The sequence below is a fragment of the Martes martes genome, assembly GCF_963455335.1.
Source record: "Martes martes genome assembly, chromosome: 3".
In the NCBI taxonomy this organism is placed as follows: domain Eukaryota; kingdom Metazoa; phylum Chordata; class Mammalia; order Carnivora; family Mustelidae; genus Martes; species Martes martes.
The window spans coordinates 52,497,039-52,510,919 of NC_137890.1; the positions used below are offsets into that span (position 1 = coordinate 52,497,039).

Consider the following 13,881-nt stretch of genomic DNA (forward strand, 5'->3'; position numbering starts at 1 on the left):
TATAAATGGCAAAGGTATATACTCTTAGGTAGTTGGTCATTAGGTCTGATCAAAGGAGCCATGACAAACTCTGTGGGGGGAAAAGAATCAATGTATGTGCAAGAACAAAATACAGATTCAGAATAAGTGCAGGAAAAAAATTCACTACGAAACACTGGATCGACAGAATAAATGTTAGAGAATAAATGTTAGAGAATGTTAGAATAAATGTTAGAGAATGGCAGAATGGTAAAAAAAATTCCAGATTGCAATTCAAGAAACTTCACTAAGCAAGGGGTTGGAGAAGGGACACAACACAATATAACACAAAATAAAGATAAATGTCACTGTATTTGATAAACCCAAGTATTTCGTGGGCTTGGGACTCCCAGGCTGTTGGGGCTACTAGAAGAACAGCATACTTTGTTATCAAATTCCCTGCTGCCACTAACCAGCTGGGTACTACAGGCAAGAAGATTTCAGGACAAAGTGTTCAGTCCCTTCCAAGACACTAGACAATTATGCTGGCATGGCAACATGGTGTATTTCTGATGCTGCATGATAGTAACCTGCCGGGGCTCAGTTCAAATGATTAATTAGCAAAATTCTCACATTCTTTCATTTTGGCAATAGAATATTCACAGTCTCTCAATATTAAATAATTCAACAAACATGACTTTACCTGAAGAAAAACTAAGTCCATGGTCAGGGTAAGCCTATGACTAACAGGTGGAATGAGATACAAAGAATTATATGGAATTATATAGTAACATGTGCATAGAGTTCTGCTTAGTTGGCACTAAATATATGTTTACTGATTTTCATTGTGTATAAATATCTTAAAGTCAAAGGCTATGAAGATCAGAAAAGAAAGCAGTTATTTCTAGCCTGGAAAAAAATGGATATGGCTTGACGTCATTGTACAAATTAATCAGGAACTTAAATTGGCTTCACAAAATATACTCTACACAATATTTCCTCAGAAGTTTATCAATATTGGTATAATTCTGAATAAAATGTTTATATTCATGAACATTTGTTAGCACCTCTCAGGATAAAGAGAACAGGAGGGTGTAGCTTTCCTTTTTCAAAGAGACTATATATTTCCTTTTGCAGCTAAATACAATTACCAGCCTTTGTTTAAATGCTGATTGGAATAAACCAACTGTAAAAATGACACTTTGGAGATAACGGAAGAAAACTGAAAATAGGGTATCAGAGTATATTCAGGGATTATTATCAATTTGCTAGGTATAATAATGAATTGTGGGCATATTAGAAATAAATATTGAGATATCTGTGAGAAAAATGCATTATGTAAAAGAATAATGTATGAAAAGACAACATAAAAAGTGTCGGGGGAATAGATAAAACAAGTTGGATAAAATGCTGTTAACTTTTGAGGCTACATAACTAGTACAAAGGGGTTTTATATACTCTGCTTTTTGTAGAAAGTTAAAAAATGCCCTATACTCTGTATGTGAAGCATAGCCTTGGCCTACTATAAGCACTCAACCAAAGGTAGCAATTACATAGTATTATTATTGTTGCTGTTGTTATTACTGTTACTAGTGTAAGCATTAGTGTGCTACTGTGAAAAATAAGTTTGAGCTTGGGAGCCCTACCTCCGCCATTAACTAGCTAATATGATCTTGAGCAAATATTTTAACCTTTCTGAGTTTTAGAAGGCTAATTTGTAAAATGTGGAACATAAAAATATTTACCCCAAAAGGCTGTTGTAGAACTAAATGAGATTTTTAAAAAAAAGGAAATTGGAAATTATAAAATGTACAAATATTACCATTTTTAACCCTTACTCATAAGAAACTTCTAATACAATTGTACATGAAATCAAATACATATCACAAAAACTTTAAAAGAGTGACAAATACTATAAAATTTCAGGAAAAATCAAGATTATTTCTATTTGGGGAAGACTTAAGAAAGGCTTCACTGAAGAAGAAACATCTGAGCTTTTGAAAATTGGCAGGATTTTCCTTGGCAAAGACAAGGGGAAACTCTGTATGAAGCAAACAATATGAAAAATGGTGGGGGGAGGGGGGACAAAAAGGCCTGGTTTACTCTGGGTGGGTAAAAAACTCAAATTTGGAAGAACTAAAATTATAAAAGGAGTTTGGAGCCAGGTCAGTTTGTTTTGTGTGTCTGCCTATGAAAGAGATTTTATCTGATAGGCAAGGAGGAGCCACTCATAACTTTAAACAGGAAAATAAAATTAAAAGTTACTTTCTAATGATGGAACTGAAAAGAATACCTAAAGAATCAGCACTGTAAAAACATGAAGCACATGAAAGTCAGAAACAGAGAAGATAACCTATATGAAAGTGAGCCAGAGCTGAGTTTTCATTTGATAATGAAGACATAACACAACAGAATTTTGTTCAGGAGAGCCTAAGTGTGAAAATTTCACCAGACCGCTATTATTGGTAAAATGATATAGAGGGCTGGCCCAAAAATGAAGAAAGAAACAAAAACAAAAACAAAACAGAACAAAACACAAAAAGGGAGGAAGGAAGGAAACAAATCTGGCAAATTACTAGATTATATTCATTTAGAAGTCATTGTGAATTATTATGTCTCATTAATACAAATTAAAATTTGATGACTTGCTTTATAATTTTATATAACATTATATATAGATGCTTAGATTTTTATCCCCTAAAATATCACATAATAGAAAAATAAGTCTTATGTAAGGGGATACCTGAGCATTTTTAGAACACTATATTGCTGAAAGAGTTCTTACTTCAAATATCTGATAAAATGCAACTGTCTCTCAAAAGTCAAGCGTTCTTACATAAAATTGTAAGTTTATTCTTAGGGAGTTTTTAAACAACAACAAAAAGTATGCACCTGTAGGTTGATTCTATAACCCCAAACATTCACAATCAATATTTTGTGTACTAAACAGAATAAAACCCCTCTAGAAATCAAAAGAAAAGAAAATATGGGAAGAAAAGAGTTGGGACAGAAGAAGCACCACTGAGTCAAAAATAAATAAGCATTTCTCTTTTTCCATCTCAGTAAAGATAAAATAAATAGAAACTCATGCTATGATTTAAAAAAAAAAAAAAAGCCAGCCTGAGAACTCCTAATTGCACGAAAGGCACATGCAATGTTATACTTATAGTCGTGGAAAATAATACGCGTAGCAGCACACATAAGTCATGCTACAGTATGCAGCATTAGTCCTAAGGGGCCGTGTGTAATTTCCGGCACCTATCCCTTCTGGTTGACAGGGAGCAATTCTGCTTCTCGTACTGGAAAGCTGCCGCACTGTGCCATAGAATCTGACACAGAAAATTGAAAGGATTAAAAAAAAGTCAATTTACTTCACCAAAACAAGATATGGGCTACTTCATTTTGCAATGTAAGTGATGTTTATGGAACTGTTTTCAGCTTCCCAACAGTTATAAAACCTTGTCTAATATCAGGTTTCTTCGAAAAGATAGTATTATACAGAAAGAAAAGGTGTTATTGGGCTTATAAAGATGATAAACCTCGAGACACTTCAAGATCACCACTTACTCTTGAATTTGCTCATAGCAAAAGCTGCTCCTGGTAACAGAGCAATCTTTCAAGACATCTCTAAAGGTATAACTTCAACTATGAAAAGGTTTCTTTCCTGGACTTCAGCCAGTTTCTAGTTTGCAAACAGAAGGCTAGGTAGACTGTATGTATCTACAGGAAGTTTGTATTAAGAACATTCATCACACTTTATTGTGGAATTATACCAGCCCACTATTGGCTTCTCTGCCAATATTGAATCCCCAAAGCAATACTTCTGATTTTTTTTTTTTTTGAGTAGTCATCACTCATTTCTAATGTTTTAGAAGGAGAAAGAAAGGAGCCTGATCAACTGCTAAAAATAGTTTACACAGGTTCAAAATAAACCATGTGGGGGTGCCTGGGTGGCTCAGTCGGTTAAACGGCTACTCAGGTCATATCCCAGGGTCCTGGGATGGAGCCCCGCATGAGCTCCCTGCTCAGTGGAAAGTCGGCTTCTCCTACTCCTTCTGCCCCTCTTGCTGCTCATACATTCTCTCTCTCTCTCTCAAATAAATAAATGAAATCTTAAAAAAAAAATCAAACAAAGCAAATCATATGATTAAAGTAGGCATTTTCTCACTTGTCACTTTGCATTTGAGTGAAAACACCAGTGACATCGCCCCATCAGATTCAGCAGTCCTCATTCTACTTCTCTGCCTTTTTCCTGTATTTGTTATTTTCTTTCACAAGATAGAAATAAGGGGGCAGATGAGAAGGTGCACAGATTATTGAGGGGTGCTGAAATACCACTGATAAATGAAGCAAGGCATTTTCAAAGCTGCTGATGAGTTACTATGGCCTGAGTTACTATGGCTGCAAAAGCACACACTCCTGAAAAAGAAATCTAGATGATCAGAACTCTGAGGCAAGCGCAGGGAAAGAGAATGCGAAACTCCATTCCGTCCTCGGCAAAACACTTCTCTGTGGGGTTCTTGCTCTGCATTTGCCAACAAATACTGCAGGCGGCTTTACACTGCTTTGTACGTATCAAATGGAAGCAGTCAATCTAACTTTACTGAACCTGGAGGGCATCATGCCAAGCGAAATAAGCCAGAGAGAGAAAGACAAACACTATGTGGTATCACTTATATATGGAATTGGAAAAAAAAAAGTCAAACTCAGAAACAGAGTAGAGAATGGCTGGGGGTAGGGTAACAGGGAGAGGTGGGTGAAAGGCACCAAATTTCATCTATAAGATGAACAGGCTCTGATTTATTTAGCAAACATTTGTTGAATGTCTAGAACTGCATGCTACTCAAAAATAACTAAAGCTTTTCTCAAGGGGTTCTCTCTCTGTGTAGTAGAGATGGCAGGTAGGTCCGTAAGTCTAAGGCAAGTCAAAAGAAATCAGTAAGTGGGCTGCTATCACAGCTCAGGGAATGGGGCCAAAGCTTCAGGCCTGTACTCAGGAAGCCTTTATTAAAGAAGCATATTATAGAATATTATAGCCAGAGGGACCTTACAAAATACCAATTCCAATCCCATCATTTTACAGATAAGGGAAAAAAGAGAGAGAGGGAGAAGAAAAAAGAAAAAGCCCACTGAAGAGTAGTAACAATGTAGCTAATATCACCTAGAGAGTTGAAGAGTCTGGATGAGAAGGTAGGTCTCCGGATTCCCAACTTTGTGCTTTTCTGATCCTGTTGGTATATAAACCTATCCAGTTGAATGGGCCACTTAACTATTTACTCTCTTCAGTAGGCCCTCCCTAGATTCTAACTTATTTGTTTCCTTCACTGACAGTTGCAAATTTATAAAATAAGGAATTCAGTCAATGAGAGCACATCGCCACTCTGGGGTTGGAAGGATTTCAAAAGGCAAAGATGAGGAAAGAAGAGAGAGTTCTGATAAAGGTCAAAGGCTGGGATATGACACTGATAAGAAGATCCATTTTGAAAACAGTGTTAAATGTATCTGAGGACAGGAGTTTGAGGGGAGAGCTGAGACAGGTTGTAAACACAGTGGGATTAGACAATGGAGGACATCAAAAGGCAGGAGGACAGCCTAAAAGAGTTAGTCTTGTCCACGAGATAATTCAATGAACACATGAGCAGAATTTACTTAGTAAATCTGTAAGTTCCTTCAACATTGGTACTATTACATGACACTGATGGTCTTAGAGGTTTCTAAAGAATGAACAAAAGACCCTTCTGATATGAAAAAGCCAGTTAAATGTAGCCCAAGTTATACTGAATACAAACTCCCTCTGTCAATTTTTCTTTCTCCAAAGCTGAGGTGACAGAACAAGGAAAAAAGAAGGCAAGACACTATGATCTGCTGATGGAACGTGCAGTGTGTGCCAGCAGTGACTGAGAGGAGTCTGTGGGCCCCATGCCTCCAGCCCTGCTCCTCCTGAGAATCCTCAACCTGCCAGCTCTACCCGCTGGCTGCGGAGCCAACCTGAGGAAGCCTGAAAATCAGTGAGATCTCCTATCCTCACCAAGTGCTGGGGTCCAGGCATGGACCTGCAGAGTGGTAGCTGCTCTTCACTCCGCCCCACTGCCTAGCGCTTTGTCCTGCTGCCTTGTTCTCTTCTTTGGGACCGGAAATAGACTGGCGGTAGCACACCGGATTTCCCGTCAACATCTGTACAGTGCTCTAGAGTAATTTCAAAGCACACTGCCCCTTTTCCATTTATCATGAAGTAGAAGCAAACCACTGCTCCACCTCACCCTCATCCTGCATAGCTCTCCTCAGTCCTCAGAGTCACGTGGCTCTTAGCTGAGTGTGTGCTATTTTTACATCCAGGTTAGATATCAGGGAACCCAGCCTTGTAAGATAAGCAATTCGCCCACAGTCACAGCGAGCCGGGAGAGGGTTCCTACTGCACCTCTAGCCAGCTAACATCCAAACCTGTGCATTCAATCAGTAAGCCATTCAATTGGCCCATTAAAAAAAAAAATCAACACTTTAAATTGTAAGTTTAAGGGACTAAATATATAAAGAATATGTATTTTTTATAAGTTTAAATAAAAGGAAAAATTAGGACCAAACGCCTTCTGAAAGTTTATTAAATCTGATAATTCAAGTGGGGAACATTATCAGAAGATAATGATATATATCTATCTATAGATATATAAATAGAAAATGTCCAAACATTATCAGAAGCTTCTAAATAGAAAATGTCCATTCTCCATAAACACATGCTGAATATCTACTATGTAGCAGACACTGTTCTAGGAACTGAGGATACAGAGATAAGCAAGAGAACTATGGTCCCTGCCCTTGAGGATCACATAGGTAATTTGGAAAGACAATCACTCTATATATAAACAGAGTGACATGACTAGTGTGATAGTGTGATGACAGGGAGATATAGGGAACCAGGAACAATGGAAGACCCCTTAGGAGTTAAGGGAAGAGAGTGGAGAAGGGGACTGGGAGTGCTCTGTGTAGAGAAGAACATGCACCAAGGACCAGGGCAGAGATAAGAAACTAAAGGAAGTTCACAGTGGCTCAAGCTACCACTGAGTGAGACAAAGGAGGGAGGGAGCCAAGCCTCAGGCCTAGAAAGGCGGGCAGAGGCCAGATCCTGCAGGACACCATTAGCCGTACTGAAGACTATACCTAAGAGCAACAGGAAGCCAATTTAAGCAAAAAAGAGAGACTTAGTCAAATTTTAGTTCGACAAGTATCACCCGGTTGCACAGTGAAGGGCAGATCAGAGTGAGCTATACTGGCAAAGCACTGCCATAGTCCAGGGGACCGGCGATGGCCAGCTGGGCTAGGGTGACAGATGTGCGAAAGAAGAGTCGATATCTGTGAGGCAGAATGGACAGAACTTGATGGGTGACTGAGCGGTGATTTCAGCTGTGAGATAACTCTAAATTTTAGAAGATGGAAGATAATCTGTGCTTCATTAAAGCAGTCATTTAGTAGAAAATGAAGAATCACCTCTAAAAACGTATCCCAACAAGGAGAAGAAACTTACTGCTTTTAAGCTCATTATCATTTATACATTAGTACCTGAGTTCCAGCCACACATAACTCACCTGGTTACCAACCAATAATAGGTGCTCTCCGAGAAGAAAGTCTTTCAGCATGTCTTCCATCACTACCATGTGCTAGAAAAAAAGAACTAGAAGTTAATTGTGTTTTGTATAATCAAGATGGAATAATAAAGTTAACAACAAAGATGTCGTCGTGCTAAGTAAAGCATCTAGAGTTTCAGTTCAAGATGGCAGTGTGAGATCCTGAACTCACCTCCTCCCATGGACATGCAGATTGTACAGCAACATATGAAATCATTTAATTAAACATGCATCTTGGGGCCTAGCTGTAACCCTTTCTAGAGGATGTGTGCTCACCCTCTATGACACTCCAAAGCACTAGTGTATCCTGGAGGGGAGATTTACACGCATCTGGTGTCCTGGTTTGTATGTCTGGTGCCTGGTTTCTGCAGCTGTCACCCCACAGATACTCCTTAATCACATGGTGGCTGGGTGGGGGGAGTCTTGTATTTCTGGGTCCCATGGGACTATGGCAATTGTAAAGATGGTTCTAGGCAGGCTACCAGCCCAGGACACTGCATAGACAGTGGACTGAGGCACAATCCTTAGTCTTCTGTGAAGGAGGCCTTTGTTTGTCCTGGAGCTTCAGCCTGAGGAGCAAGCTTCGGGTCTGGCATACATTTAGAGGTCAATGGATCACTCTCAAGGAACACAGAATATGGGTGCCATCTTGGATCTCTTTCTTTCTTGGCCTTGCCTGAGTTCATCAGTATCACCCAGGAAAGGGCTTATATACTTGTCTGGAACCCCAATCTCTATGGTTGTCACCCAATGGACACCTCTGGATCACCCGGCTTTTGCGGTCAGTGAGGCTTCCAGTCGTAATACACAGGACTGTATATATTTGCATACTTTTAAAAGGTAACACCCGAGGATGTGGTTTCCAGTCAGTGTGAATCTAAGCACTGAGATACTCCCATGTGGGATACAGAGATCTTTGCACATCCTCAATTACTGGGAACTATTAAAAATATAATGGGCAGCTTGGACAAGCACAAAGATTTAAGAGCCAATCAAGAGCTAAGGCAGGGTTGAATGACAAGGTTCATCTGCCTGAGGCCACTCCTTTGAAAGACTGGGAAAAGTAGTCATCTCATATACTGTATAGAAACCAATAAAGTCAAGCAAAATGCAATAACAGAGGATATGTTCCAAATGGAAGAACAAGATAAAACCTCAGAAATAAAAACTTTAATGAAATGATGTAAGTAATTTACCTGATAAAGAGTTCAAGTGATGGTCATTAAGATGCTCAATAAACTGAGAAGAATGGATGGATGCAGTAAGAACTTCAATAAAGAGATAGAAAATATTAAAAAAAAAAGTGTCAAACAGAAGTTACAATGTTGAAGAATACAATAACTGAACTGAAAAGGTTCAACAGCAGACCAGATGAAGCAAGAGAAAGGATCAGTTAACTCAAAGACAAGGCAGTGGAGCTAACCCAATCAAAGCATCAAAAAGAAAAAAAGAATTACAAAAAATAAAGATATTTTAAATGACTTAAGAAACAACATTTCATGGACTAACATTTGTACCACCGGGCCCCTGTTTTATATTTGAAAATATATTACCTTTATATTTGAAAATATAAAGGTAAACACAGGCCCCTGTTTTATATTTGAAAATATAAAGGCTGAAAACTTCTCTAATACAGGGAAGGAAACAGACTTCTAGATACAGGAATCCCAGCAAGTTCCAAATAAGAGGAACCTAAGGACACCTACACCATGACATGTTGTAATAAAAATGTCAAAAGCAAAAGAGAGGAGAACACTAAAAGCAGCAAGAGAAAAAAAAATGTGTTACATATAAGGGAACACTCAAAAGGCAATCAGCAGATTTTTCAGCAGTAATATTGCATGCCAGAAGGGAGCGGCATGATATATTCCAAGGACTGAAAAAAACCTTGCCAACCAAGAAGACTCTACCTGGCAAAGTTATCACTCAGAAGTGAAAAACAGATAAAGAGTTTTCCAGATAAGTTAAAGCTAAATGAGTCGTCATCATTTATTTATTTATTTATTTATTTATTTATTTTATTTTATTTTTTATTTTTATTTTTATTTTATTTATTTATTTATTTAGTTTTTTTATTTTATTTTTATTTATTTATTTTATTTTTATTTATTTATTTTTATTTATTATTATTTGTTATTATTTATTTTATTATTTTATTTTATTATTTTATTATTTTATTTTCTTATTTTATTTATTTATTTTATTTATTTATTTATTTATTTATTTTAACTCAGCCTTACAAGAAATGTTAAAGGGACTTAAGCTGAAAAGAAAGTGATCTGATTAGTATTAAGAACACATATGAAGGGGGCAACTGGGTGGCTCAGTGGGTTAAGCTTCTGCCCTAGGCTCAGGTCATGATCTCAGGATCCTGGGATTGAGCACCGCATCGGGCTCTCTGCTCAACAGGGAGCCTGCTTCCTCCTCTCTCTCTCTGCCTGCCTCTCTGCCTACTTGTGATCTCTCTCTGTGTCAAATAAATAAATAAAATCTTTAAAAAAAAAAAAAAAAGAACACATATGAAAATAAATCTCACTGGAAATTAAATATATAGAATGATAGATTAACCACTTATAAAGATAGTATGAAGTTTAAAAGTCAAAAGTAGTAAAAATAGCTATAAATATGATAATTAGTTAAGGGATATGCAAGATAAAAAGTGCAAAATGTGACAGCAAAAACATAAAACATGGAAGGGAGTAAGTACATTGAGATTTACAACGGGATTAAATTTAAGTTGTTATCAGCTTAAAATAGGCTATTGTAGATAAATTATACGTAAGCATATGGTAACTACAAAGAAATAACCTATAGTAAATTCACAAAAAGTAGAGAGAGAATATAAATATAACAAAGCATCTGACAAAATTCAACATCCATTTATGATTTAAAAAAACCCCTCTCAACAAAGCAGTATAGAGGGAACATATCTTGTAATAAAAATCATGTATGACAAGCCCACAGCCAACAACATACTCAATAGTAAAAAGCTCAAAGCTTTTCCTCTAAGATCAGGAACAAGACAAGGATGCCCATTCTCACCACTTTTATTCAACACAGTACCAGAGAAATTAGGCAAGGAAAAAAAAAAAGAAAAAAGGAAATAGGAAAGGAAGAAGTAAACCTGTCACTATTTGCAGGTGGTGGTATTCATATACAGAAAACCCTAGAGACACTAACACAAAGCTGTTAGAATAAACAAATTCAGCAAAGCTGAAAGATACAAAATCAATACCAAAAAAATCTGTTGTTTTTCTATACACTAATAATGAACCATCAGAAAGAGATTGCATCAATAATTGCATCAACAAGAATAAAAGACCTATGAATAAATTTAACCAAGGAGGTAAAAGACCTGCATATTGAAAACTACAAGACATTAATGAAAGAAATTGAAGACCCAAATAAATGGAAAGATATTCCATGTTCATGGATTAGAATAATTAATGTTCAAATGTCATACTACCCAGAATAATCTATATGTTTGATGCAATCTCTATCAAAATTTCAATGGCATTTTTCACAGAAACAGAACAAACAATCCTAAAATTTACATGGAATCATAAAAAATCCTAAAAAGTCAAAAAGTCATGAGAAAGAAGACCAAAGTTGAAAGCATCACACTTTCAGATTTCAAACTATATTACATTATAGTAATAAAAAAAGCTATAGTAGTCAGTAAAAAAAGCTATAGTAATAAAAAAGCTATAGGAGTCAATCAAATTATAATATTTTCAGAAAAAGAGACACATAAATCAATGGAACATAATAGAGAGCCTAGAAATAAACCCACATGCATCAATGGTCAATTAACTTACTAAAAAGGAGTCAAGAAGGAAGAAAACAATGGAGAAAGGACAGTTTCTTTGATAAATGGTGTTGGGAAAATGGGCAGTTACATGCAAAAGAATGAAACTGGATCACTGTCTTCCACCATACACAAATATTAACAAAAATATATTAAAGACTTGAATGTTAGGCTCTGAAACCATAAAACTCCTAGAAGAAAACATAGATGGTAATAAGCTCTGTGATATAGGTATTAGTGATGATTTTAGAATCTGTCACCAAAAGCACAAGGAATGAAAGCAAAATTAAACAAGTGGGACTCTATCCAACTAAGCAGCTTCTGCGGAGTGAAGGAAACCATCAACAGAATGAAAAGGCAACCTAGTGAGTGGCAAAAAATATTTGCAGATCATGTATCTGATAAGGGGCTAATATCCAAAATATGGAAAGAACTCATATATCTCAACAGTAAAAAAACAACCAGTCCAAGTAAAAAATGGGCAGAGGATCTGATTAGAGACATCTCCTAGGAAGACTCACAGAAGACCAATGGGTAAATGGAAAAATGCTCTATATCACAGTCATTGAGAAATAGAAATCAAAACCATAATAAGATGTCACCTCACATCTATTAGAATGGCTATTATCAAAAGACTAGAGATAAGTGTTGGTGAGGATGTGAAGATGAGGGAAACTGTGTATTGCTGGTGGAATGTAAACTGATGTAGCCACTATGAAAATCAGTATAGAGGTTCCTCAAAAAATTAAAAATAGAACTATCATATGATCCAGCAATTCCACTTCCTAGGTATTTTTTTGAAGAAAATGAAAACAATTTTTTTGTTTGAATTTGAAAAGAGATTTGCACCGCCACAATCACTGCACCATTATTTACAACAGCCGAGGTATGGAAACAACCTACATGTCTATTGATGGATGAATGGATAAAGAAGATGTGGCATATATATATATATATATATATATATATATATGATGGAATATTATTCAGTCACAAAAAGAATGAAATCTTGCCATTTGTAACAATATGGCTGGACCTTGAGGGCATTACGCAAAGTGAAAAAAGTCAAAGAAAGACAAATACTGTATGATCTCTTGTATATGGAACATAAAAAATATATATGTGTATATTTATAATATGTAAATAACACATATATGCATATATACATATATATGCATATATATATGTATATATATATGCATATATGTACTAAACAAATAAAATACCCAAGCTCATAGATAGAGAAAACATATTGGTGGTTGCTAGACGCTAGAGGTAGGGGTGGGAGAAATAGGTAAATTGTTTTTTTTTTTTTTTTTAGTTTAAATACATTGAATAAAAAAGAAAGTAAAATATCTATTATAAAAGACCATACTCAAAACAATTTGATTTTTTAAAAAACCAAAAATTAATGCAGTGATTATAAGTTATATAACCAGTTAGGTCACTGGTACTTAAAACTTGAAGTAGTCCACTTAAGCAAGAATAAGCTACTCACCATTATTTCAAAGAGTTTTCATAATTTAACTCAAATATATTTTAACTATTGCTCTATGCAGGGTTGGCTTATAATTTACTACTTAAATTAGTAGTTGCTAATAATGTAAATATACATAAGCTTTCCAAAATAACTGAAGATTTCCAAGGAACATTTTACACTAACTTGGTCTTAACCATTACCTCCAAAGGATGTGCAATTTTCAAATTAGAAATGTAGTATTTAGCTTCCACATTTTGTTATTTGAATTAGGACACGATATAATAAAAGAACAAGATTAAAGTTGTTCACAATAGCCACAAAGGAAATTACATTGCTCTTTTATATCTGGAAAAATAGGACAACCTAAGTAGGTCACAAAGGCTCATTTTGGGGGATGGGGGGTGTTGGAGGAAGAAATATATTCCAGAACAATTAATATCCCTATTTCTTTCTCTTGGTTTTCTGTATCAAAACAGTAATAGCCTCATAAGGACTGAAGTTATTGAACCTCCCTAATTATGGAAAAGGCAAATCAACTGTTTGTATTTAATACATGCTGCAGATATTTTCTAGCTTGTTACCTGCTTTTCTTTTTTTGACTTGCTTTATGGATTTTTTTTTGACATCTCAAACATTTTCCTTTTAACTTGTCAAATTAAGCTGTACTTTCTTTCAGTTTCTTTCTTAGAAAAACAAAGTTTTTTCTTTCCTTCAAAAACAGATGAGTATTTCCTAAATGTTTATCTTTGTAGTTTTTATTTTTCTGAAATGCTTGCAGATACAGCATTGAGCTAGAGCTTTAAAAAGCTTGTCAACTGGGACGCCTGGGTGGCTCAGTGGGTTAAGCCGCTGCCTTCAGCTCGGGTCATGGTCTCAGGGTCCTGGGATCCAGCCCCGCGTCGGGCTCTCTGCTCAGCAGGGAGCCTGCTTCCTGCGTGTGTGTGTGTGTGTGTGTGTGTGTGTGTGTGTGTGTGTGTGTGTCTCTCTCTCTCTCTCTCTCTCTTTCCTGCTTCTCT

General features: G+C 36.2%; 1 protein-coding gene across 2 annotated transcripts in view; it reads right to left on the reverse strand.

Annotated features, from left to right (window-relative positions):
• Positions 1-13,881, reverse strand: part of VWA8 (von Willebrand factor A domain containing 8) — a 330,448-nt gene that overhangs the window by 171,464 nt on the left and 145,103 nt on the right. For both annotated transcript variants that reach the window (XM_080798346.1, XM_080798347.1), the window contains exon 20: positions 7,539-7,610. In XM_080798346.1, coding sequence (XP_080654472.1) covers positions 7,539-7,610 — 72 coding nt within the window. The remainder of the gene's footprint in view (positions 1-7,538; positions 7,611-13,881) is intronic.